A 27,458-nucleotide genomic window follows, 5' to 3' on the forward strand; every position below is an offset into this window, starting at 1 on the left:
GCTAGTGAATATAGCTCTTTATTTCAGTCTCTGCTGTAAGTTCTGTCACTGTTCATAGCACACAATATTTACAAGAGTACAAGGTTACAAGTACGTACATTAACTGCAAAGTTTGCAGAAAATTTACACAAACACAACAAACCACATAGATATACACAAATAGTAAAAGTAAGTGGTGATTCATAGAATTCTGTACGTGGGGCCCAACATGGAAGTCAGGATTTAACTTCTAATTTGATTGGCAGGAAGATTTGACTTCTCCAAATCATCAAAATACGGATGAAGCAGGGCCTTCCTGGCAGAAATTCTCTTTGCAGGATCATAGATCAACATTTTCTGTTAAAGATATGATACAAGAAATGTTTTTTTTTTTTCAACAGGATAATAAGCCACATTGCATAAAAGTTTAAGATGACTGGTATTTGAAATTATATTTGATCAGGAATATGAGCATAAAATTAAGTTTGCCAACAAGATCTGTCTGTGCTTAAAGGGGTTATCCAACACTATAAAAATGTCCCCCATATGCCGGGCCCCTCACAATCAATATAAATTACCTGGCTCTGATGATAACATTGCAGTGTCGTGGGGGGAGCAGCCAATGGCAGGCGGGGACAGGGACAAGCCTCCCTAGCATTGCAGGTGACGCCAGGGAGGCTCGTCCCCGTCCGCCATTGGCTGCTCCACGACACAGGATGTTTTCATCGATACACAGGGAGAAGCAGCAGCAGTGCAGGGACCAGGAGCGGCGCAGGGAGCCAGGGGAGTATATTTATTGTGAGGGGCCCGGCACATGGGGGACATTTTTATAGTGTAGGATAACTGCCAAGTGTGCTAGATGGGAGCCCAGGAAAGCTGTTTACACTAGTGTTGAGTGAAGCGAGCTTTGAATGCTTCATCCGAAGTCGCTTTGTTAAAGACTTCGGAAAACTATACACAGATCAGTCTCTGTACAGTATCAAAACGTATGGGCTCCAATGAGCCGAAGTTATTCACCAAGTCGCCATTCTTATACTGTACAGAGACTGATCTCTGTACAGTGTTATTCCAGAGTTTTGAACTAAGTATACGAAGGTCGCTTCGCTCAACACTAGCATACCTGTGTGTGGTTGTAATATTCCAAAAGTGATCCCCATTACTGAAGTGGCCTTGGCCATCTGAGGTTAGCTGCTCTACGACCTCTTCCTCTCCCCCCCCAAAACATGATAGCTGTAGGTGGTATGGCACAGCAGTTAGTCAGGGCAGAGCAGTTTGTGGAGCAGCTCAATTCGGCATTAGGGACCACCTCCAGGACACTTATGAAAGCAGCACATGCCACATTAAATAAGTGCCGATACTACACCCATTCATAGGCATGTTAAGCAGCTCTGTGGCTCCTACCTACAGCTGCTAGCAGCCTTGCAGAGTCAAGACTTGCAATGCTGGGAGTGCTAGGAGGAGAAGGACCCGAGGTTAAATCAGCAATTCACCTGGAGGGCCACATTCTACACACAAAATAAAGTCTGAGATAACATTGTTTCCTGCTAAAGGGGTTAATAGGACTAGTTTGGTTAACTGCAGCATGCTAAAGGCATTGTTTCTCAAATGTGTGGTATTCAATAATAAAACATACAAAAAGTGTCACGACAAAAGTGAGGCATACAGAGCCCTGCTCCCAATACTTACAGATAGCAAGTCAAGCCCATCTTTATCAATGTTCTTCACATTAGAAGCAAGGGTGCCACCTTTCCATTTAGGAAACGTATTCTTGTAGTCTTGCAAAGACTCCACTTCTGGCCAGACTTCATTATTTGGTGTCCCCAGAGCTCTACATAATAAAATAATGGAAAATGAAGGAGATTGTGTGCAGAGAAGGAACACTGACCACTGCCATCCCTGGAGTCAACAACATCTCGGGAAGGGATAAACAGAAATGGAGAACAGGAGGGAGAAGCATAGCAAGGTGGAAACACATCACTGCAGACATGACCAGCTACCACAGCGACACATTCTTCTCTGTGCTGGTGCCTGTGGTTTGTGTGCATGGCACAACCCACGGGACAATTTCAAAAGCTTCCTGTGCCAAGTTTGGAAGTTATCCACAGGAAAAAGGGTACAACTAAACGATTGCTGGGGTCAACCATTGGAACTCCACTGTTGCGCACCCACTCTGCCATTGTAATATATTTTCTATGGGACTGCTGGAAATATCTAACTTCAGCAGTCCAATAGAGAAAGCAGCTACTGGGCACATGCTCAAGCTGCAGCTCCATTACATTCATAGGATCAGTGGTGGTCTTAGTAGTTGTACCTTCTGAAATATATCCTGTGGATAGGGGATAACTTCTTTGCATACTTTTACAGTGGACTAAGGCACAAGGAGTTATAGTACCTTCATGTGTCTTACCTTAGCAACACAATACAGCTGTCTTAAAACTGAGATACGCATCTAAAAAGCACACCAGCATAGAGATCATTGCTGCTTTAAAGGAATGCAGCTAAACTGAAGTGCTTTCAGCTAATACACTAAGCTTTATATATGTGAGTGTCCGCTAAAGTAATCCGCACCGTCGCATTTACAATCACGAAATTTGGCACACAGGTACATGGGTGTCTGGGAAGGTTTTAGACCGGGTTTCAGCTCTCTAGGTCGTACCATTCCTGAGATATTCCCCAAAAATGCATTAGCCAATAGAAGCTTTGTCACATTACCCTTGTCAGCCAATAGAAGCTCACAGGCTTAGTTTCCACATACAGTTTTACACCAGGTTTCCATAACAACCCAGCCATTTTTCTTCACTGCTGTAGGTCAGATTTAATGGGGCAGGGTGCTGTGGATGACACTGACCTCCACAGCGCTCTGCTCCTTTAACACAGTTCAGGCGCAGGTAGGGTGGCCACCCACAAAAGACTGACTTAAAAATCGCACCACCAGGTCCGCTAAGCCACGCCCCCTCCCACTCCACAGCCGAAGGGAATTGAAAAAAAAATTAAAGTAAAAATAAACTTCTGTCAGCTGCAGGGGTGGGGAGGGAAGGAGACTTTCTCCCTGCAGCTCACACTGTTCAAAAGGACATCCCTGTGTCTGTCCAGGCCCTGAGCCGGACAGGGAGTCTGAAAGCCAGACTGTCTGGCCTAAAACCGGACCTCTGGCCACCCTAGGGTGACGTGTTGTGGAGGTTACATTTTAACACCTTAAGGATCCGGCCATTTTTTGCAAATCTGACAGGTGTCACTATATGTGGTGATAACTTTAAATGCCTTTACTTATCCAGGCTATTCTGGGATGGTTTTCTAGTCACATATTGTACTTCATGACAGTGGTAAAATGGAGTCCAAAAAAGTAATTTAGAGAAAAAAAAAAAATCTAAATTTACTGAAAAATTAGCAAATTTCCAAATTCCAATACTTTTATAATAGATAGTAATACCTCCAAAATAGTTATTACTTTACATTCCCCATCTGACTACTTCATGTTTGGATCATTTTGTGAATGCCATTTTATGTTTGAGACGTTACAAGGCTCAGAAGCTTAGAAGCAAATCTTGACGTTTTTCTGAAAAATCTCTAAAACCCACTTTTTCAGGACCAGTTCAGGTCTGAATTTACTTAGCGAGGCTTACATAATAGAAACCACCCAAAAATGACCCCAATTTACAAATACACCCCTCAAAAAGGTATTCAAAACTGATTTTACAAACTTTGTTAACCCTTTAGGTGTTCCACAAGAATTAATGGAAAATATACAATTTCACTTTTTTGGCAGATTTTCCATTTGAAGCCAATTTTTTCAAAGTTTCCCAACAAAACAATATTTATGGCCCTGAAACTGTAGTTTACAGAAACACCCCATATGTGGTTGTAGACCGCTGTACGGGCACACAGCAGGGCGCAGGAGGAAAGGAACGCCATAGGGTTTTTGAAAGGCAGATTTTGCTGGACTGTTTTTTTGACACCATGTCCCATTTGAAGCCCCCCCCCCCCGATGCAACCCTAGAGTAGAAACGCCCAAAAAAGTGACCCTATTTTGCAAACTACGGGATAAGGTGGCAGTTTTGTTTGTACTATTTTAGGGTACACATGATTTTTGGTTGCTCTATATTACACTTCTTGTCATGTTGCCTCACAAAAAAAGCCGTTCTGGCACAGTTTTTATTTTTTGTTATTTACAACATTCATCTGACAGGTTAGATCATGTGGTATTTAGAGCAGATTGTCACAATACTAAATATGACTACTTTTATTGGTTTTGTTTACATAAAGCAAAAAAATATATATATAGATTCGTCTCTACATTCTGAAACCTGTAGTTTTTTATTTTTTGGGCGACTTATGTAGGGGCTCATTTTTTTTCGGGATGAGACGACTGTTTGGTAAAATTTTAGGGTGCATATGACTGATCGCTTGCTGCAATATGCGGCGATACATTAAAAAAGTAGACATATTGGGTAAGTTTTACACAATGATTTCATTTTTGAAACAAAAAATAAAATCATGTTTTAGTGTCTCCATAGTATGAGACCCATAGTTTTTTCAGTTTTTGGGCGATTATCTTAGGTAGGGGCTCATTTTTTGCAGGATGAGGCGACGGTTAGATTGGTACTACTTTGTCGGGCATACGCCTTTTTGATCACTTTGTGTTGCACTTTTAGTGATGTAAGGTGACAAAAAAAAAAAAAAAAAACTTATTTTTTTGACAGTGTTCACCTCAGGGGTTAGGTCATGTGATATTTTTATAGAGCTGGCTGATACGAACGCGACGATACCCAATAACGAGATTTTTGTATAACTTACCAGTAAAATCTCTTTCTCGCTCTTTCCTTGGGGGACACAGAAGACCTTGGGTATAGCTCATCTCCATAGGAGGCGTGACACTAAGTGAAAACTGTTAAGCCCCTCCTCCACAGCTATACCCTCAGCCTGGAGAGAGAGACTGCCAGTTGCGTGTCCAAGCAGTGAGAAAAGGCAAAGTCCAACAAGGAACCAACAAGCCAACTACCCAACGGGTAACAAAAACTTGGAAACAGTACAGAGAAAAACAATGAATGGGTGGGTGCTGTGTCCCCCAAGGAAAGAGCGAGAAAGAGATTTTACTGGTAAGTTATACAAAAATCTCGTTTTCTCGCCCAGTTTCCTTGGGGGACACAGAAGACCTTGGGACGTTCAAAAGCAGTCCAAAAGGGGGAGGGACCACAGCACCAAGGTGAAGCACCCGAAAGGCATCAATGAACCGCCGCCCGCAAACCCAGGCGGGGCAGGCAGCATCTGCCAAAGTCAGAGTATGCACCCTGTAGAACTTGTCAAGGCGTGCAAGGTAGACCTGTGGCCGCCTTGCCCAAATGCATGGCCGAAGCCCAATGCCTCCGGCCCAGGAGGCACCGACCGCTCAGGTGAAATGAACGGTGACACCAAGACAGAACCCTGCCCTAGGTGCGGGAACCTCAGCAATAGCCAATCTGAGCAAGCGGAGGACAACCACCCTGGAGTCCGTCAACCCTATGCACAGACCTCCTGGAAACCCAAGAGGCCGAACATCTACAAGAGTCGGAGAACTCCAAGGAAAAAAACGGCAAGGCCCAAACAACGTCCAAATAGGTGAGGTGTTGAAGCGAAAGGCAAACACCACCTTCAGAAGGAAGGAAGGAAGGAACGAACGAACGAAGAAAAACGGGATGTAGAACAGCCCTGTCCTGGAAAAGACAGAAGGCTCGTAACAAAAGAAGGGCCATTCCGGCACCCGTCAGAGAAACGACTGATACAGAACACAACCGTACCGGACAGAGGGGGTAGAGAGAACCTCTGTAACGGCCCCAAGGACAAGATTGGAGCGCCGAGAGCTCAGTATATAGTCCCAGGGCGGTACCGAAGGACAGTACAGAGGAACCAAAGAGCCACTCCGAGGAAGGAGGTCTTGGCAGGCCCAGAGGGCCGGGAACGCTGGAAGAGGAAGAACAGCGCCGACACAAGACACCCCAAGTAAACGACAGAACCATGGGGAGAGAAATTCAGAGTGGGGAATGCACAGCTCCCCACAGAACCCCATACAAAAAAACCCCAAGCCTTACGACAGATCCTGGACGAAACACAGCCAGGAGTGGACAGTAGCGAACCCGCTGGAGTCGCCTGGAAAGCGGGCGAAAACCCAATGTGATCAGGCGCAGACCAGTAACACGGGCAGAAGGGTCGACAAAACTAGCCCCGTCGGCCCTCGAACAACGTTGTCCCGTATCCACCCGAGTGGGGGAGCAGAGGACAGATGGAAAAAACCCAAAGGATCCGCCAGATACCAGGAGAAGACAGGCAAAAGTCCATGCTGATGTAACCACGTTGTACAGCCCCGGTGTGGGAGATCAAAGGACAATCTGGATCGAAAAAGGTAGTCCCCCCAAGTTATCAAGAAGGCAAGTCTACAGCAGGACCATGCAATCTGCACTCAGCGGGAGGACAGCACGCGGTAGACTCAGTAAATAGGCACACAGCTAATACAGCCAGTGTGAACCAGGGAGACAGCACGAGGCCAAAAGGAACACCGGAACCATCCACATGAACAACCATGCTCTCCCCAGAGGGGAGGACAGTGAAAGAACAGCCTCTGAAGTCCGGCGGGAAGCCACATCGGAGTGATCCGTACCGAGCGGGAGCCAAACAAAGCCGGCGAGATAAGGCAGCGGAGACAGAGGCCGGCATAACACCCTCCAACCGAAAGGAGGAGGGGAGGGCAACAGGGAAGCCATAGGCCAGCTGAAAAGCAGAACCCGCTACACTGAGAGACGCCCGGTCCACCGCCTCGCAGAAGGCGAATACCTTGGCGAACCCAAGGCGGAGGTCCTCCGGACCTGGGTAATCGAGCACCCAAGAGAAGTTGGGTGACCTTCCAGAGAATAGCAGCCCGAACCTGGCAGCAGATCAGACAGAAGCGCAGAGGCGCCAAGACGAAGGACTCATACCACACTGCATCCGAAGAGGAGGAAATTGCAGCAGGCAAGGGAATCGCAGTCCTGTACGAGCCAACGAAGAATTCGAGAGGCGCTGCAGACAACAGCACTCTCGAGCATGTGACCACTAGCGCAGGGGAACAATGCCGCGGGAGAACGAATGGGTACGCATCTAGGGACCACGAACACACCCCGGGCGGAAGGGCCACGAAAGGAATGAGTACCACCCAGCCAGGTGCAGTAGCGAACAAGTAGAGCCCGTCTACTGATAAAAAAGGTAGGTACCTTGAATACATTGGGCATTCATCTGCTGTTTGTTGGACACCACCTCAGGCCCACACAGTTGGACCGAATGAGCTCTTTAGAGAATAGTGCAAGGCTTGCTGGAAGCACCATATCCCAAGAGAAAAAAGTACATCTCAGGATAAAGGGGGGCATACGGACGAGCAGCCCCGTAAGCAGTGAGAAGGCCAACCCACCAATGGGAGGAGAAGGCATACACGGCCCAAACAACGGATAGAGCGCACAAGAAAGTCCGCCCACTGCAAAAATAGTCACTCAGCGAAGAATCAGCCAGAGTCCAACCGTAGCAATGGAAGTGCAAAGTGCAACCCGAAAGGTAGTCATGCACAAGACTAGCACGGCATGCGATGGAACGCAAACAGTCCGCCCAGAAAAGGGGGAAAATGTACCTGGCAACCACTGCAGAGGCCTGCCCAAAAAAAGGGGGGGATGCCAAGGCCAGAACCTACTCCGGAAAGGTAGGACATACCATACTCCGCCCAGAAGGGGGCCATGCCCATGGCCGCACATATCCAGCAGAACGCAGGAAGGTCCACTTTAGTGAAAGGGGGCATGCACAGGTTATTCTATCATTAAGTGATTGTGCAAAAAAAATCCACCCAACACCGAATGTCGTGAGAGTGCACCACTCCTCCAATGACGGGGGACGTGTACCAGTCCAGCACAGCATAAACAAGGACAGCCGTGGATCGTGTGAGCGTGCAAAATGCCGCCCATGGAATAATGGGGGGTTAAGCACAAGACCAGCACCGTATCCAATGGAAGTGCCAGCATTCCACCCAAGTTAGAGGGCAGGCTCCTGACCGGCAACGCATCCAGTGAGTGCAGTATTCCGCCCAGAAAAGGGGGTCATGCACATGGCCAGCCACGCATCCAGTGAGAGCGCCGCCATGGATGAGAGTGCACGTATGTCGCCTGAGGAAAGGAGACATGTCCATGGCCGGCAGCGAATCCAGTGAGAGTGCGGCACACCACCTACGGAAGGGGGGGTGGTCATGCAGATGGCCTGCAACGGATCCAGTGAGAGTGCAGTGTACCTATGAAAGGGGTTCACGCACACGGCCGGCACCGTATCCGGTGAAAGTGCAGTATTCCGCCTATGGAAGGTTTCATGCACATGGCCGGCAGCGAATCCAGTGTTCCGCCCATGGAAGGGGAACGTGCACAAGGCCGGCACCGTAACCGGGGAAAGTGCAGTACACCTCCTTATCCGGGGAGAGTGCAGTAGACCTCTCATGGAAGGGGTTCATGCACATGGCCAGCACCGTATCCGGTAAGAGTGCAATATTCCACTTATGGAAGGGTTCATGCACAAAGCCGGCAGCGAATCCAGTGAGTGCAGCGTCCCGCCTGTGGAAGGGGGTCGTGCATATGGCCAACACAGCATCCGGCGAGAGTGCAGCAGTCCGCCTAGAAAAGGGGGATCATGCATGAGGCCAGGCCGCAGCCAGGGAGAGTGCAGTATTCCGCCTAGGAAGGAGGGTCATGCACCTGCAGCCACCAGAACTGGAGTGGGTGACGAAGTCTGGTCAGAAAAAAATCTGCATGCACTTGGCCAGCGCCGAATCCCGGGCGAGGGCAAGAAAAAACCGCCTGGGAGGCGCCGCGGCCGGGGAACACGACACACCGCCTAAGAGAGGGGGGCATGCATACAGACAGCAGTACTGAATGATGAGGCTCCCGCATCCTGCGCAGCCCACAAGTCCAGTTATTTAAAACAAAATAATAGTATTTTTTTTTTTTTTTTTTTATTATTATTATCATTTATTTATTAATATTACAGCCTCCCTGAGGCAGAAAGGGGGCCACCATACAGGGGCACAGGTCGTACAGGCCCTCAGGAGCCGGCCAGTACCCCAAGGGTTAACCGGCATCTGGCCTGGGGGCGGCGCAGCGAACCCCTGGGGGTGGGGGAACCTCCAGGCGGGAAGAATCCGCGCCTGGAGAGTTCCCGCCCCCCCCCCCCCCCAGAGGCCAGAATGTTGCGGCCTAGCAGGCCGTGAAGCCGGGGCCTAAATTTTTGCGTCGCCCGGCTGACCGGGGCCGCAAGTATTTAAAGTATCGGCCGGGCCTAAGCCGGCCGCGGGAGCACCCGTACCGGTCGCGGGTGCCCAACCCGAGCGCCGGAAGTGCGCAGCAGGCCGCTAAACAAACTATGCAGCGCCCCGGCCGGCCGCGCCGCCATGGATGAGAGAATGCACCGACGGCCGGCCGGGACCCGTTGGAACACAGCGCTATCCAATGCCGGCTGCGGGAGCCCACCCGGCAGCCGGGAGAATCAGGGACCCGAGAGGAGCGTGAGGTGCGGCCCAGTAGGCCGCGATGTCTGGGCCCAAAGTTGCGGCGTCCGGCCAACCGGACGGATGGTCGGCCGGCCCAGTTATAGCATAGTGCGCACATGCAATGCAGACCGCGGGAGCTCACCCCGCGGCCCGGAAAAGTCAGGGGCCCGAGGAAAGAGCACCGGATGGTGCGGGCCAGCAGGCCGCGAAGCCTGGACTAAATTTTGGCTGCGCCCAGGATTACCCATGCCGTCAGGAGCGGCAGCAGGTCCTGAGCAGCGCACCGGTAAGCGCCCCCTCTTCGGTATGATCTATGGCGGGAGAGAGAGGGAGCAGATTGCCGCCTTGCGGCACCCCAGGGACCACCCTAGGTCCAGCAGGGCCACCCTATAGCCACTCTGCTATAAGAGACAAACATATGAAAACTGTCTTAGGTAAAGCAATGGGTAATGCCTAAACCTTGCACCTCTCCGCTCTCGGATAGGCTACCAGTATGGGGGGTCAGTCACGCAGGAGACCGGGGAGGGAGGGGACGTAGGGCTGGAGAAGCCACTCTCTCACCACAGATGTCTTCGCCCTCGGTCCGTTCCAGCAGGGTCGCCCCTTCAGCTACTGGCACCGTAGTGGCAGGACGCTGGAAGAGGGGCTTGGCGTGCGGGCGACCCTTGCGCTGGCGGGATGCAGGGGAGCTGGGCTGCCCTGGTCCACCTTGCCTTCTGTGGGGGAGGCAGCAGTGCGGATGACCGGCACTGGCGCAGCTCAACCCCGGGAGAAACAGAGAGGTCTAGTGCGTCTCTGTTGTCCCGTATTCTGGAACAAAAAGAAAAGAAAAAGTAAAAATCAAAAATTTTAAAAACAACAAAGGAGAAAAGAGCCCTGCAGAGCAGGGAGTGTCTTGCCTCCTTGGACACTAAGCAAAAACTGGCAGTCTCTCTCTCCAGGCTGAGGGTATAGCTGTGGAGGAGGGGCTTAACAGTTTTCACTTAGTGTCACGCCTCCTATGGAGATGAGCTATACCCAAGGTCTTCTGTGTCCCCCAAGGAAACTGGGCGAGAAATGTCTACTTTTCTTTTTTCCCCCAATTTTTTTTTACTTTATTTTGGGAAAAGGACACTTTTTGGTAAAACTTTAAATTTTAATAACTTTTTTTCACTTTATTATTTTTCCCACTATGGCACAGGGTCTGATCCCTGTTTCAATGCAGCACAATACATCTGTATTGTGCTGTATTGAACAGTTAGTGTTTGAGACTAAGATGCTAACAGTTGCCTAGGAGACCCAGCCTGGGGGCACATGCCGGGCCCCCAAGCCATGGCAACCATCGAGTCCTCCCCACAGTAGGAAGGACCGCAGGACAAGAATGCTCGTCCTGGGGCATCAAGTATCAGCCCTTTAGGATGAGCATTCTTGTCCTGGGTCCTTAACGTGTTAAGGGAACAGAGCTCTGTGGAGGTCACTGAAAATCCCTGTTAACGAAACAGGGTACTGTGGAGGTCACTAATAAAGGGGGAAGGACCGCGGTACTGTAGATGTCACTGTTATAGTGGATACTGTTGATATATTTTAACGACACACAAACATCAAATGAAATAGATGAAATATACCCGTGCGAAGCCGGGTCCTTCTGCTAGTAATCAAAACCAGAGCATCGGCGTAGCCTTTTCCCTTCATGTTATGACAACAGGAAGTGGCTCAGAATTTTAAACCTTAAAGGGCTCATCTAGTTTCTAGATACTGATAATCTATCTTAAGAATACTTCAAGATCAGATCAGTGGGGGTCCGATCGATTTTGGCACAGAGCATACTGCTTCCAGGTCTGTCCACTGTTTTATTTACAGCAACTTCCAAAACCAGCTGATCATTGTGGTTGCCAGATGTTGGACCCCACTAATCAGATTTCCCAGGAGTAGCTCATGAATATCTAGAAGAAACTAGTGAACCATTTTAAGCCAACTGTTCCTAGCAGCATGTTACACCTAATGGGGGCAGGGGAGAAGGATCATTCTCACTTGCTCCCTACTGCTCTGTTCAGAGATCTCCTGTTTCTTGAAAAGTACAACTTGTCCTGTAAAAAATAAGCCTTTATGCGACTACATGAACGAAAAAATAAAGGTTATGGCTCTTGGAAGGCGGGGAGTGGAAAAGTAAAAAAGTGGTCATACAAATTAGATAAACGTCGATTTCAACATGATCAGCCAAACATCTGGCACTACTTTCACACTAGCATCAGTTTGTCCGGCAGGGGAACAGCCTGCAGGATCTGTACTAACGCTAGCAGACGTTAGCCTGGCCCTGTTCACTTTAATGTGTATGTTCACTGTATCTGTACACAACATTTGAATTAAGTGGTAGGTGCAAAATGCTGTGTAAACAGAATAATTTGCATCTGACACCAGATTTATTGACTTCATTGATTAAACCATAAGTGGGAACCAAGCTCTGGGTTAACTTTTGTTAACAAGGATGAGATTGTCTCCGTTCTCGAAAGATCAATAGTAGATGCTGGAAACAGCAGAATTTTTTTTTAGGAAGAACGGCTGCTCACACGTTTCCTAAAACAGTAGAAGATTATTGGCCCAACAACCCATTTTCACTCACTGACTTGTCCTAGCACACATGAGGTGTCTTATTCAAGTGAGCTACATTTTAAAGACCCCCTTAACATACCTGAATATTCTAAAGAGCTGGTCTATTTCGGAATCTCCATGGAAGAGCGGCTTCTTAGTTGCAATCTCTGCAAATATAGTGCCTATACTCCACACATCAACTGGTGTTGAATATCTCGCAGAACCTAACAAAACTTCAGGTGCCCGGTACCATAAGGTTACAACCTGTAGTAATGACAAAGAATATCGTATTTTAATCAAACTAACCATTTAAAATCAATTCAGTTCACTGCAATTTATGAATTTTGATATTGCGGGGGTCTGATTGGGGGGGGGGGGGATCCACGAAGCCAGCATCAAAGCAAAACTGTGCTGCTGGCTGTGTGCCCCTCCGGTCCCAAATGCTGCGAGAACACAGAGTGGTCTTACTAGACATACTTTACTTACTGCTCTGATGCCATACGCACCAACCGGACAGCTGCAGCAGCGAAGAGCACCGTTTTCCTTGGGAAATGAGCTGGTGGTTTCCCCTTTGACTAACCACTGCCCAGAACCAACAGCCATAACTCTGGAACAGGGGGCTATTAAAAAAAAAAAAAAAACCAACCCACTGCCTGATCGAGGTAGGCAGATTTAAAAGTAAACTGGTGACAGGACCCCTTTAAGGCCATATGCACATGGCAAGTATTGTGTGGATTTCTTTGCAGAAAATGCAGTACCAGCAAAGTATCGATTTTTCTCTCATGCAAAAGTGTTTTTATCCACAGAAATTGACCTGCAGAGGAGATTTAGAATCCCGCAGTACATCAATCATTTCTAAGTACAGATTTCACCTTTTGTAATGCAAAGCGTGAGATGTGGATCAAATCAGCATCAACATAAGCAAGTAACACATGCAGAATTTAGCACAGATTTGTTGTGGAAATACAGCAAAATCTGCACAAAACCTACAAACTACTATGTGAAGGTACCCTAACAAAGAACATGGCCCTAATTTATCATGTCTTCAACGCCAGAATTCTGGCTTCAAAGTCACGAGTGGTGTAAAAATGCTTTTTCCATTTTACACCACTCACTTCAGCTTCCAAATACAAGTGGGAAAACGGGTGTGGTTACCTACGTATAGGTTAATTTTATTCCAGATTTATAAAGTTGCAAAAGTCTCAATCTGACTCAAGTAGACCCAAAAAAAAAAAAGCGCAAGTGTTAGGTTTAAGGATAAGGTCTCATGCACAAACTGACTTTTTACCCCTGTACCCGTTCTTTTCAATGGCGCCACACAAAAACTGAAATGACTTAGTGCGCATTCTGTGCCCATTCCATAAATAAAATAAAAAAATCATGTCCTATAACTTCCCAAATTATGGAAGAGCATAGGACTGTTCTATTAGGAGCTGCCCTTCCGTTCCGCAAAATGTGGAATGCACAAGGCCAGTATCAGTGTTCTGCGGATCCACAATTTGTGTACCACAAAACAGGCTGCGGTAATCTGCATGAGCCCCAAGACAAATTTATCAAACAGCATGTGGCATTTGATAAAATTTGCATAAAGTACACCAACGCAGAATCCGGCAAAACTGACTTTAAATACTCCCCTCATGATAAATTCACCCAGAAATTTTAAGATTGCCAGAAGTGCTGGTCTGCATCTAGGTTTAAAAGGGAAAGTGTACTTTTTTTTAATTTTTTTTCCATGTCACTGTCTACATTTGAAAAAATCTCTGCAATTTTCACACTGGTCACTAGGTCATGATTTCCTGTCCTGTACAGGTAACTTTTCAGTAGCCATTATCACTCACCACAGGCAGAATTACAATGACAAGTAAAACCTCTGTATAGATAACCCAGGATCTACCAATCACAATAGGTCAGGGATCAGCAACCTTCGGCACTGCAGCTCTGGTGAAACTACAACTCCAAGCAAGCACACTGATTTAGCCGTTTACAGAACTCCCAAAGAAGTGATTGGAGCATGCTGGGAGTTGTAGTTTCACCACATCTGGCGTGCCAGAGGTTGCTGACCACTGCAATAGGTGATATCACAGCTTATCTACTCCCTCCTGACCTCTGCACAGGTCAGAGCATGCCTAGAAAACTCTCCCATAGAATGCAACGGTGTTCCCTCCTGTCCATTGTGTCTATGGCCCATGGGGCTGTTCTCAAAAGACAGGAAGTCTACAGGATTGTATACACAATATAAATTTAACAAAAAAATATATATATTTAAAGAGGACATTTCACGGCTCCTGACAAGACTGTTTTAATAGCCAACTAGTACAGTCATACTCTATCCAGTCAGTGCTGCCATTGTCAGACTGTGCAGGGACCCCTCCCCCCAAACTGGTTACCACTCTTCTGTAGCCTTACTGCAGACTGCTAGCAATTCATGCATAACTTCTAGTAGGAATACAGGAATGGCACAACAGAGCAAAGTTATAGTTAATATGGTCCATCAAGTTCAACCAAGGGATAGATTGGGACATGAATCCCAGAAGGAAATGGTAACGTGTGCCGTCTCCATTTTTTCTCTAGCCTCAGAGAAATTAATGTGTGAATGATGAGTAAAAACTAAATAAAAAAAGTTATGTGCATGCGGCCTGAAACACGTTAATTAAGGTAGAACATTAGTATATACCTTTGCTTAACTTGCATTCAAAGCTTTATGAAATGCCATGTTTTTTCCCCCATTGAATTCCATTTTCTTACCTCATGTGTGTAAACACGAACAGGGATGCCAAATGCCCGCGCCAACCCGAAGTCAGCCAGCTTTATTACTCCTTTACTGTCTATTAACAAGTTCTGAGGCTTCAGATCTCTGTGTAAAACTCTTCTGGCATGACAAAATACAATGCCTTGCAGAATCTGATACAAGTAGCTCTGTCAAAATACGAGAAATAACAAAAATAAACTGATATCCCAAAGCAATGTTTATTAGGGCTGTTGGAGAAGATTTTGAGGCAGATTTTTCTTCAGGTTTCCCAGCCAAATCCAGACGTGGATTTGAAAGGAATCGAATATAAAGGAAGAACATGTATTTCTCCTTCCTGCTGGATTCACTTCTGGCTTTAAAAGAAACCTGCAGCGTGCGAAGGCATCTACAGTGTACCTTGCAGAAACATTACATTTTTTAGCTTAAATATTAAAATTACCTTTACAAGCATTGCATCTAAGTATTGACCGGCAGGGATAGAATCCAAATATTTCTTTAAATCCATAGAAAGGAACTCAAAAATAAGATATAGCCTTGAGTCTTGCATCAGAACATCCAGAAGGCTGTGGAAGGAGGAGAAATCAAAAACTATGATCAGCTGCGTCCACTCTTTCTAATCCTTAAAGGGATTGATCAGCTTTCGATGGCATCTGTCAGCAGATTTGTGCCTATGACACTGGCTGACCTGTTTTGTGCCTATGACGTGCACTTGGCAGCTGAAGACATCTGTGTTGGTCCCATGTTCATACATGTCCGCATTGCTGAGAAAAAAATATGCAATAATATATGCAAATAAGGATCTAGGAGCAATAGGGGCGTTGCCATTACACCGAGAGGCTCTGCAACTGCTTTGTCCCGACACTTTCAGAGAAAGCTGAGCCTCTAGGTGTAACTAACGCCCTCGCTGCTCCTAGAGGGTCATCTGCACATATTTAAAGGCTATGCACACTTTTATTATAACATTGTACTAATTTTGACCTAATCTCCCACCCCCCCTTCCCCCAATTGGTCTTTATTCAAAATAGAGCCTTTTTTCTGTACAGAGCTTCCATCAGTTGGGGAGCCGACGGGCCCCTTATCTCTGCTCTGACATTATAAACACTCATTATAGATCAGTTATTTTCTTACTGATAAGAATGTAGCTTAAAGGGAACCTGTCACCTGGATTTTGTGTATAGAGCTGAGGACATGGGTTGCTAGATGGCCACTAGCACATCCGCAATACCCAGTCCCCATAGCTCTGTGTGCTTTTATGGTGTAAAAAAACTGATTTGATACATATGCAAATTAACCTGAGATGAGTCCTGTCCCTGACTCATCTCAAGTACAGGACTCCTCAGGTTAATTTGCATATGTATCAAATCATTTTTTTTTACACAATAAAAGCACACAGAGCTATGGGGACTGGGTATTGCGGATGTGCTAGTGGCCATCTAGCAACCCATGTCCTCAGCTCTATACACAAAATCCCGGTGACAGGTTCCCTTTAAATAACCGTTTATGGACGCAACGTGAAAATACCAATCACAGTCAGAAAAAGTTAACTCTGACAGAACGGCTCAACATTTTTAATAAAGGCCAATTGAAAAATACGATTTAGCCAAAAGTGAGTGAAAAGCAATCAAACAAAAATTGCCTCCCACGGTGTACATAGCATTTAACCATAATTTCTCTCAGCAATGCTGGCACATATTAACATGAAACCAACAAATCTTCAGCTGCCAAGCACACATGCAACAGGTCAGTTTCTCAGGTACAAATCTGCTGACAGATGCCCTTTAATTATGTCCCAGATGTGCTCCAACTAAAATAAATCCACATGAGCAAGCAGCGTAGTGGTACTTCAGAACACGTCATCATTGATAATGATTGGATTCTGCAACACATGACAAAGGCCTATTTCACACTGGCAGAACAGCCTGCTGGATCTGTAAGTATAATGTACAGTCGTGCGCTGCCTGAAGTCCATCTGGCCTCATTGCAACCGCCTCTTAACATATTTGCTGTGCTGCGGCTGGATCTCTGCCGGTCCCAATTATCGTGAATGGGGCTGGACAGACGTCGGGCAGTGTATGACTGTACACAGGAGTTAGGGATGTGACAGGCTGTTTCCCCTGCTGCAACAAGTAACACCAATATGAAACAGGCCCTAGTACAGAAGTTTACACAATGTGCTGCCCAGACACGGAATTGTGGATCCGCACTTCCGTTCCGCAAAAAAAAAAAAAAAAAAAAAAAAAAATATAGAACATGTCCTAAGAACAGGCATATTCTATTAGTGACGGCAGTGGGCGGTCTGCAAAATGCAGAACGCACATTGCCGCTTTCCGTGTTTTGCGGATCTGCATGAATGAAGCCTTAATCCCCCATTACCAGGCACAAAAAGACTTTAAAAGGGTTGCCCCATTTTGCCTTTTTCACGCGAGATGGGACCAAGCCTGTTTCTGTAACCGACTGTAGTGAATAGGAGCTACGCTGCTTCTACAACTCTGGGGGAGACAGAACGCAGATTTGGATCCATGCAGACTAAGGAGTCAACAAAAGCATCACCTCCCAAAATTGATTCACAAGATTATAAATCTGTTTGAACTTGCTCAGCCTTGTAATGTGTAAACACACTTGCAGTCATTTACAGAAAGCTTTACAGTGCCTTTTTGGCATAGGATTGTCACAACCCCCCCCATTTTTCTTTTTGAAACACATGCAACAGTATTTGTCACACTGGTGATTTTATGCATTGGACACAGAAGTGCCGAGGGTGTGGCATGGTCTGGGCCGGAGTACAGTCCCCAACAAATTTACAATATTTTCACCAGGTAAAAAAGCTGTAAAGTTGCTAAAAAACTACGTCAGCCTGGGGCTGTCAGATTTTCCAACAGGCAAAAGAACTAGCGAAGACAACGGGACCACAATATACAGGCCAAACCAGAGAACGAGCACCACCCAGCTCGGTGCAGTAGAGAGCAAGTAGAGCCCATCTACTTATATATAAAGTATACACCTTTGAATACAATGGGCATTCTTTTATTGCTTGTATGACAACACCTAAGGGTTATACAGGTGGACAGACAGATATCTTTAGAGAAGAGTGCAAGGCCCGTGACAAGCATCACATCCCAAGAGAAAAAAGTATGTCGCAGGAGGAAGTGAAGCATACGTACGAGCAGCCCCGCAAGCAGTGAGAAGGCCAACCCACCTATGGAAGGAGAAGGCATACACGGCCCAAACAACGGACAGAGCGCACCAGAAATTCCGCTCACTGCAAAAATAGTCACCCAGTGAAAGGGATCAGCCACAGAGTCCAACAGTATCAAAGAAGTGCAAAGTGCAACCTGAAAGGGAGTTATGCACAAGACTAGTACGGCATGCGATGGAACGCAGGCAGTCCCCCCAGAAAAGGGGAAAATGTACCTGGCAACACTGCAGTTGGTAAGAATGCAAAGGCCCGTCCCAAAGGGGGGATGCCCAAGGCCAGTAACAACTTCAGAGAAGTAGAACATACCATAGTTCGCCCAGAAGGTGACCATGCACATGGCCGCACAGTACCCAGCAGGAATGCAGGAGGTCCGCCTAGTGAAAGGGGGACATGCACGGGGTTATCCTAGCATTAAGCGATTGTGCAATAACCCACCTAACACCGAATTCTGTGAGAGTGCAACTACTCCGCAATGAAGGGGAACCTGCAAGAGTCCCGTACAGCATATCAAGGACAGCCATGAGTCTCGTGAGGGTGCAAATTTCCGCCCATGGAATGATGAGGGCTGTTTATGGCACGCAACACCTCCGGCGAAAGTGCAGTATTCCGCCCAGAAAGGGGCGGGGTCACGCACATGGCCGTCATCGCATCCAGTGAAAATGCAAGCACCCCGCCAAGGATGCGGGTCATGCACATGGCCAGCAACGTACTGGCGAGAAAACAACCACAGTCAGTGGCGTTGAAAGAGAACAACCAGTCAGTGGGTATGTGCGTATGCCGCCTGAGGAAAGGATACATGCCCATTGCTGGCAGCGAATCCAGCTCCCCAGAGGGGAGGAGTGATAGTGCAGCAATCCACCTATGGAAGGAGTTCATGCACCTGGCCGGCAGCAAATCCAGAGAGAGTGCAGCATTCCGCCTATGGACGGAGGTCATGCGTATAGCCGGCAGCGAATCCAGAAAGTGCAGCATTCCGCTTATGGAAGGAGGTCATGCATATGGCCGGCAGCGAATCCAGCGAGAGTGCAGCGTTCTGCCTATGGACGGAGGTCATGCATATGGCCAGCAGCGAATCCAGAGAGAGTGCAGCAGTCCTCCTTTGGACGGAGGTCATGCGTATGGCCAGCAGCGAATTCAAAGAGAGTGCAGCATTCCACCTATGGAAGGAGGTCATGCATCTGGCCGTAGCGAATCCAGCGAGAGTGCAGCATTCCGCCTATGGAAGGAGGTCATGCATATGGCCGTAGCGAATCCAGCGAGAGTGCAGCATTCCGCCTATGGAAGGGGGTCGTGCACATGGCCAGCACCGTATGCGGTAAAAGAGCAGTATTCCGCCTACAGAAGGGGGTCATGCACAAGGCCAGCCCGCAGCCAGGGAGAGTGCAGTATTCCGCCTAGAATGGGGGGGGGGGGGGCAGCACCGTGACTGGAGAGGGCACATGGCCAGCACCGTGACTGGAGAGGGCGACTAATTCTGCCTATAGAAAGCCAGCGCCGTATCCCAGGAGAGGGCAAAGGTCTGCCTAGAAGGGGAACATGTACCTGGCCAGTGCCGCGGAGCGCAACATGCCGCCTATGGAATGGGGGCAGGCCAGCGCTCTAAGGTCAGGCTGCAGCATCCTGCGCAGCCAACAAAAAATTCAGATATTTCTGATATATATATAGTGGCAGGAAGGGGCCATCATATAAGAGCACAGCCTCTCCGAGAGGCAAGCCATCTTAGGGTCTCCTCCAGATGGGAGCCGTTGGCACCCAAGAGGTTAATAGGGATCCGACCTGAGGGCGGTGCAGTGATCCCCTGGGGGGCGGGGAGACTTCCGGCGGGAAGAATTAGTGCCTGGAGAGTTCCCGCCCCCTCCAATCGAGGCCGGAATTTTTGCGGCCTAGTAGGCCGCGAAGCTGGGACCTAAATTCTTGCGGTGCCTGGAGGTACCGGCCGGGTCCTGGAGGGAGCGGAGCGTGCATAATACCGACCGCGGGAGCCCACCCTGCGGGCCGGAAGAGTCAGGGGACCCGGGAAGAAGCCGGAATCGCGGCCCAGTAGGCCGCGAAGCCTGGGACAGAATTTTTCTGCAGCGCCCGGCCGACCGGAAAGCACCTGCGGTCGGCCGGGGTCTGCTGGAACACCGCACCAGTCCATGCAGGCCGCAGGTGCCCACCCCGCGGACGGAAACAAGGGCCCTGCGCCTCAGCCGTCAGGAGAGGGCCCCTGGCCCTGAGTAGCGCACCAGTAAGGCGATAGGGGGGGGATGGGGGACCCTGCAACCGGGTGCCCGTAAGGATAGAGGCAGCTCCCTGGGCGGCATGATAGGGACGCCAGCATAACCCCTCAGTGGATGAATCCTATTGGAAGCCAGGAGGGGAGGAGAGGGAGCTAATAAAACAAGCTAATATGATTATAGTGCTAGGATGGGGCCAGCCTAGGATCAGCAGGGACCAGTATGGGGGTCCAGCACGCAGGAGAGGAAAGGGGGGGGGGGGGGGCCGCGCATAGGGCTGGAGAAGCCACTCTCTCACCACAGCCGTCTTCACCCTCGGTCCGTTCCAGCAGGGTCGCCCCTTCAGCTACTGGCACCGTAGTGGCAGGATGCTGGAAGAGGGACTTGGCGTGCGGGCAACCCTTGTGCTGGCGGGATGCAGGGGAGCTGGGCTGCCCTGGTCCACCTTGCCTTCTGTGGGGGAGGCAGCAGTGCGGATGACCGGCACTGGCGCAGCTCGACCCCGGGAGAAACAGAGAGGTCTAGTGCGTCTCTGTTGTCCCTGATTGTCTGGAACAAAAAGAAAAGAAAAGAAAAAAAGTAAAAATCAAAAAATGTAAACAAGGAGAAAACAGCCCTGTCTTGGACACTAAGAAAAAAACTGGCAGCCTCTCTCTCCAGGCTGAGGGTATAGCTGTGGAGGAGGGGCTTAACAGTTTTCACTTAGTGTCACGCCTCCTAGGGAGATGAGCTATACCCAAGGTCTTCTGTGTCCCCCAAGGAAAATGGGCGAGAAACTTAGTTTTAATACTGTATGGAGCGGGAGCTCCATACAGTATTAGGCTACTTTCACACTAGAGTTCGGGCGGATCCGTTCTGAACGGATCCGCCCATAATAATGCAGACGGAGGCTCCGTTCAGAACGGATCCGTCTGCATTATATTAGCTAAAAAAAGCTAAGTGTGAAAATAGCCTGGGACGGATCCGTCCAGACTTTCAATGTAAAGTCAATGGGGGACGGATCCGCTTGAAGATTGAGCCACATTGTGGCATCTTCAAACGGATCCGTCCCCATTGACTTACATTGTAAGTCTGGACGGATCCGCACGCCTCCGCACGGCCAGGCGGACACCCGAACGCTGCAAGCAGCGTTCAGCTGTCCGCCTGTCCGTGCGGAGGCGAGCGGAGCGGAGGCTGAACGCCGCCAGACTGATGCAGTCTGAGCGGATCCGCCTCCATTCAGACTGCATCAGGGCTGGACGGCTGCGTTCGGGTCCGCTCGTGAGCTCCTTCAAACGGAGCTCACGAACGGAAACCCGAACGCTAGTGTGAAAGCAGCCTTAGGATGTATTGGCTCCGATGAGCTGAAGTAATTACTTCGCAAAGTCTCACGAGACTTCATGTAATAACTTTGGCTCATCAGAGCCAATACATTCTAATACCGTATTGAAATCCCAATCCACACAGTATTAAAAACAGCTTTATGCGAATCGACTTTAGATGAAGCAACCGAAGTCGATTTGCTCATCCCTAGTCTTAATAAAATGACCCCACTACGTTTGCAGTGTAAGTGGAATTGATCTTCTTAAAGAGGACCTTTCATGGGTCCAGACGTTATAAACGAAGTAGCACGTTATGTAGGGCGAAAAGCAGGGATCTAAGAGCGCTCCGGTCTCCTGCTGTGCCCCTGTTAAATTCTCCCGCCTAGTATGCTAATTAATAGCTTTGGGACAGGGAGCAGGAGATGCCAGGGTTTCTCAATGGACGTCTCCTCCCTGGCTGCAGCGCTGTCCAATCACAAAGGAGAGCGTCAGTCGGGGATAAGGTGAGTTTTTTCTTCCATTGAGAAACCCTGGCGTCTCCTGCTCTCTGCCCCGATGCTATGAATTAGCATACCAGGCAGGAGAATTTACCAAGGGCATGGAGCAGCGCCAAGGGACACAAAAAAAAAAAAATAGTATGCAATGCATAGCCTGCTACTTATTTTATGTCTGGACCCATGAAAGGTCCTCTTTAAGCATTCCTCAGTAAATGTTTTTGTGGCATGCCTCTGTATAGAACACTTCTCTTCTATAAACCACCCATCTTGTGGGCTGCAGCTGTCATTCCATAATATAAAACAATCAATGCTACAAAAGAGTCTCTGTGGCCCAGGCCTAAATGGTAACCATCAGACACATACCACACAATGTTCGGATGTTGAAGTTCTTTGAGGAGGGATATTTCTCGGATTGCTGTACTGGGGACACCTTCCTCTTCATTTTCCAATCTAATTTTCTTCATGGCAACAACCTGACCAGTCGCCTTGTGCCGCCCCTTATACACAACCCCATAAGTGCCTGAAAACAGATGCATGTATTAGAGTTCATTTATACTTAACACTGGCACAAGTATATGGTTAAAAGTGAAATATTTATACCTTTAGAGAGGAGCTGTCACCGCTACTGACACAACTGGCTTCAAAACTACTTGCATTCATCACGTAACAAATTCTAGAGCATCCATTCTTATAGCTGTGCGTCATGTCACCCCTCTATAATTCATACTATAAAATTAGGAGTATTTGCCAACTGAGTTTACTCCCCCCTCCCCACCCCCCCTTGGGCTCATGCAGATGAACGTAAAGGCTCAGTGTCCATGCTGCGGACAGCAAATAGCGGTCTGCAGTATAGGGGCTCTGGCCGTGTGCACTCCATGATTCACAAGATACGACGTGTTATATTTTGCACTGCGGAGACATGGACCCAAAAGCACACAGAAGCGCTTCATAGAGATTCCGATCCGTACCTCCGTTCCGCAAAATACAGTACAGACCAAAAGTTTGGACACACCTACTCATTCAAAGAGTTTTCTTTGTTTTCATGACTATGAAAATTGTAGATTCACACTGAAGGCATCAAAACTATGAATTAACATGTGGAATTATATACATAAAAAAGTGTGAAACAACTGAAAATATGTAATATTCTAGGTTCTTCAAAGTAGCCACCTTTTGCTTTAATTACTGCTTTGCACACTCTTGATGAGCTTCAAGAGGTAGTCACCTGAAATGGTTTTCACTTCACAGGTGTGCCCTGTCAGGTTTAATAAGTGGGATTTCTTGCCTTATAAATGGGGTTGGGACCATCAGTTGCGTTGTGGAGAAGTCAGGTGGGTACACAGCTGATAGTCCTACTGAATAGACTGTTAGAATTTGTATTATGGCAAGAAAAAAGCAGCTAAGTAAAGAAAAACGAGTGGCCATCATTACTTTAAGAAATGAAGGTTAGTTAGTCCGAAAAATTGGGAAAACTTTGAAAGTGTCCCCAAGTGCAGTCACAAAAACCATCAAGCACTACAAAGAAACTGGCTCACATGCGGACCGCCCCAGGAAAGGAAGACCAAGAGTCACCTCTGCTGCAGAGGATAAGTTCATCCGAGTCACCAACCTCAGAAATCGCAGGTTAACAGCAGCTCAGATTAGAGACCAGGTCTGTACTGTATGTCCCATCTTTGACCGTATCGTGCAGACCGATGCAAGTCAATGGGTGCGCACCCGCAGCACAGAGTGCACACGGGCAGTACTCGTATACTGTGGACCTGCCGTTTGCAGTCCACAACATGGGCACAAAGCCCTTACTTTTATGGGTATGAGCCCTAAAATGTTTGTCCCTGCACAGTCTACTGATAAGATAGAATAAGGATACACATGGTCAGGTTTCTGCATGCAGTTTTGAAAGCCAAAACCAGGAGTGAATTATACAAGAGGGAGATTGTATCTGTCTTATATACTTTCCTTTAATGCTCCACTCCTGATTTTGGCTTTTGTGTCCATTTATAAACTGGGCTGGATCCTATTATAATCGATATGGATCCAGCATTGAACAGCAGTATCTGCCAATGCCAGACAGGGTGAAATCCGGCATGCTGTTCTCTGCCAGAACAGCCTGCTAGATTTGGTAGCGCAGATGTGAAGGTATCCTTACTTAGATACGTCAAAAATAATGACAGGTCCACAATGATTGTCAACAATCCCATGAAAATGGTGTTCTTTTAATTCTAATTTGATCCCGCAGTCACAGATATGCCCCACATTCTTTTGTTTATTTGGCTGGTAGCTCAGCAATTTAAGCCTAAGGGTCCATTCACACGTCCGCAATTCTGTGGAATGGAATTGCGGACCCATTCATTTCTATGATGCCACACGATGTGCTGCCAGGATCCGTAATTGCTGACCCGCACTTTCAGATCCGCAATTCTGTTCCCGAAAAAAAAATAGAACATGTCCTATTTTTGTCCGCAATTGTCGGAGATGTGCGGTCCGCAAAATTCGGAACGCACATTGCCGGTGAATGGACTCTTACACGCACAATCGTCTCCGATTTGCGGTTCGCTAAACATGGATGCCAGCCATGCGAGTTCCGCATTTTCCAGGACGGAACACAGTGGCGTAGAGAGAAGTAAGGGCCCCATAGAGAGGATCAAACCTTTTTTAATGACAGACATTTGCTAAAAATTTGTTCCTGACCAAGCTTTCACCCACAGTAGAAGAGGAGATAATCCCAACTAAGACTGGGCCCCCTAGCAGTCGAATGGTCTGCCGCTAGCACAGTCGAGAAGGAAGGAGTCTCTCCGTCACCTCTGTGACGAGGCTACCACTGCCACCAACTGGGAGATAGCAGGAGAGGGGCTGTGGCCACTGCGCCACCAATGAATGTAAAACACATTCAGCGGGTGTCGGCAGCAGTATTACATACCTGGCATCAATAACAGGGCATGCAATCCGCCAAACCACGGCAACTAACTCCTCAGGTGCCAGACAATTCGCCATTTTTGGTCCCCTTGTACCCCCCAAAAAATAGGATTGGACTGTTCTATTGTTGGCCGGACGTTCCATAAAATATGGAATTGGAATGCACACGGCTTTTTTGGTGTTTTATTTTTTGCGCTTGGTATCGAGTATAGCAATACTTTATGGTATCGAAATCAAATCTAAATTTTGGTAGTGACAACCCTAATACATACCCTCGCCGATTTTCTCTATCTTTGCATATTCATCCATTTCTGTGGCTCTCTATAGGTCTATGCAGAGAGAAAAAAATATTTTTAATAAAAAAAAAAAAAAAAAAACAAAGCTGTAAGACATGTAACAGAACAAAGCATGAAAAAAAACATCCTGTAAAAGATTAGATAATCAACAGTAAAATCAGTTAGATAAAAAGGTGTAAAAGTCCAGAGCTAACTCTTTACTAAAGTGATACTTGTAAATTCTGAGGTGTAAGACCTCACAGAGGTAATATTCGCATATTAGATCTTAAAGGGGTTAACAGGATAGAGGATAACAAAATGATCACCGGAGGTGTGACTGCTGGACCAGTTCCCCGGATCTGATGGGAGTGGCTGGTCACGCAAGTGCCCTGCTGCTCCATACATTCTCTACGAGACCGCCGGGACTGAGCGCTGTCAGGTGGTCCCTCAACGAACAAATGGAGGGGCCGGGCACATATTCTGCTGATCCAGTGGTTAATTAGCCCCTATCCTGTGGATTGGGGATAGCGTCTAAACTTTGTACAAACGCTTTAAAGGTTGACACTGGAGGACATGTCACCACTGCAGCCATCCATTAGCTGCAGAGGCACATGTAAGGCTACTTTCACACTCGCGTTCTGTGCAGATCCGTCAAGGATGGATCCGTTCAGATAATACAACCGTCTGCTTCCGTTCTGAACGGATCCGTTTGTATTTTCTTTAACATAGCCAAGATGGATCAGTCTTGAACACCATTGAAAGTCAATGGAGGACGGATCCGCTTTCTAATGTGCCAGATTGTGTCAGTGAAAACGGATCTGTCCCCATTGACTTACATTGGGTGCCAGGACGGATCCGTTTGGCTCAGTTTTCGTCAGACGGACATGTCCGTCTCCAGAGCGGAATGGAGACTGAACTGAGGCAAACGGATGCATTCTGAGCGGATACTTTTCCATTCAGAATGCAGTAGGGCAAAACTGATCCATTTTGGACCGCTTGTGAGAGCCCTGAATGGATTTTAGAAGCCAAAACGCTAGTGTGAAAGTAGACTTACCCGGCAAACCAGATGTTGAAGAGCAGAAGTAGGGTACTGCAGCGGGGGACCAGAAGTGTGGTAAGTGTGCACCTCTTCATAAAGGTTATATTTTGGCTCAAGTCATCTATCCCACAGTGGAACATCTCATGAGATCAGGGCGTATATATAATAAAATATATTTATATGGGCACATGATCCTAGCCCTGTTTTAACCCACAATGCTTGCGAGTACACAAGGTTCATCTCAGTCATCCTATCCTTGTAAGGGAGGACATGAAATATAACCCCTTTAAGGGGTCAGGATAAAAGCCCCCTCCCCTTCGCTGAAAGTGGACAACCCCTTTAACGGTTTAAAATTATTCTCTGTGGTAACCTCCACGACTGTGAATTCCTGTCAACAGAAACAAGCATTGGCATGAAGCAAGAGGGGCACTATCAGACGCCTGGCACATACAGCTCAGGACCACCACCTAGTAGCATCAGGAAAGAGGGGACGACTGCCATGTCCACCAGGCTGTACCCAGTGCCTGCCGCCCACTCAGCGTGCCATGTATACCGCCCATCAGTAATCACAGATGGACCTTCCTGGCATTACACATACTTTAGGGAATTGCTATTTATGCAGAGATAACACATGCAGGTCCAACAAAGGCTGAAGCTACAACTGGACACATAGAACCTCGCCCATACACACAGAATATAGATGTTAGGAGCAGAGGGATCAAGAAACCCAGGCCTGGGCCCCACATGTGTACAGTGATGGAGGAAGAAGGCAGGGGTCCTGTCAGGGCCCCCTCAGAGAAGACAGGCGCCTCCAGCTGCACAGCCGGGTACACAGCTTTGTGTAGGGTCACATAGTAAATAGCCACAAGCTGTCCGTGCACGGCCGACTGCTGAGGAACTACAAGTCACAGCATGCCCAGTACACACGGAAGGCTGCTCCGATCTAGCCTGTCACGGGCAATGGAACATTACAGACCCGGACTGACCTGAACGTTCTAGAAGCCGCGGCCCCCGACCCTCTCTAATAACTCCCCCTCAGGCGCCCATTACTCTCCTCCCCCGGTACACACTAGTCACGGCGGCCGCTGGACATCACCCGGCCACGTATAACGGACAGAGGAGCGGCGACATTACCTCAGGAAACGACTCTTCCTCCTCAGACACAGGCAGCTGAGGACTGAGAGGATTTCAAACCGGCCGCT

The 27,458-nt window shown here is 47.9% G+C and overlaps 1 protein-coding gene across 1 annotated transcript; it reads right to left on the reverse strand.

The window, feature by feature from the left end:
* CDK1 (cyclin dependent kinase 1) lies at positions 1-27,458 on the reverse strand. Its single transcript, XM_044298217.1, has 8 exons — positions 27,391-27,458; positions 25,215-25,271; positions 22,393-22,549; positions 15,256-15,379; positions 14,813-14,983; positions 12,168-12,331; positions 1,666-1,807; positions 1-336 (listed from the first exon to the last, which is right to left on the reverse strand). Exons 2-8 carry the CDS (start codon positions 25,249-25,251, stop codon positions 223-225), a joined length of 909 nt encoding a protein of 302 aa, XP_044154152.1. The 5' UTR covers positions 25,252-25,271; positions 27,391-27,458; the 3' UTR covers positions 1-222.

Source organism: Bufo gargarizans, chromosome 6 (genome assembly GCF_014858855.1).
Source record: "Bufo gargarizans isolate SCDJY-AF-19 chromosome 6, ASM1485885v1, whole genome shotgun sequence".
NCBI classification, from domain to species: Eukaryota; Metazoa; Chordata; class Amphibia; order Anura; family Bufonidae; genus Bufo; species Bufo gargarizans.

Bases quoted from the DNA above. Each gene is read 5' to 3' on its own strand.
- CDK1 (XM_044298217.1), bottom strand. From the start codon at position 25,251: ATGGATGAATATGCAAAGATAGAGAAAATCGGCGAGG. The intron at 1,808-12,167 runs GTATGTTAAGGG...TTTATTATGTAG, and splicing joins CAGCTCTTTAGAATATTCAG to AGCTCTGGGGACACCAAATA. The intron at 337-1,665 runs GTAAGTATTGGG...TATCTTTAACAG, and splicing joins ATGGGCTTGACTTGCTATCT to AAAATGTTGATCTATGATCC.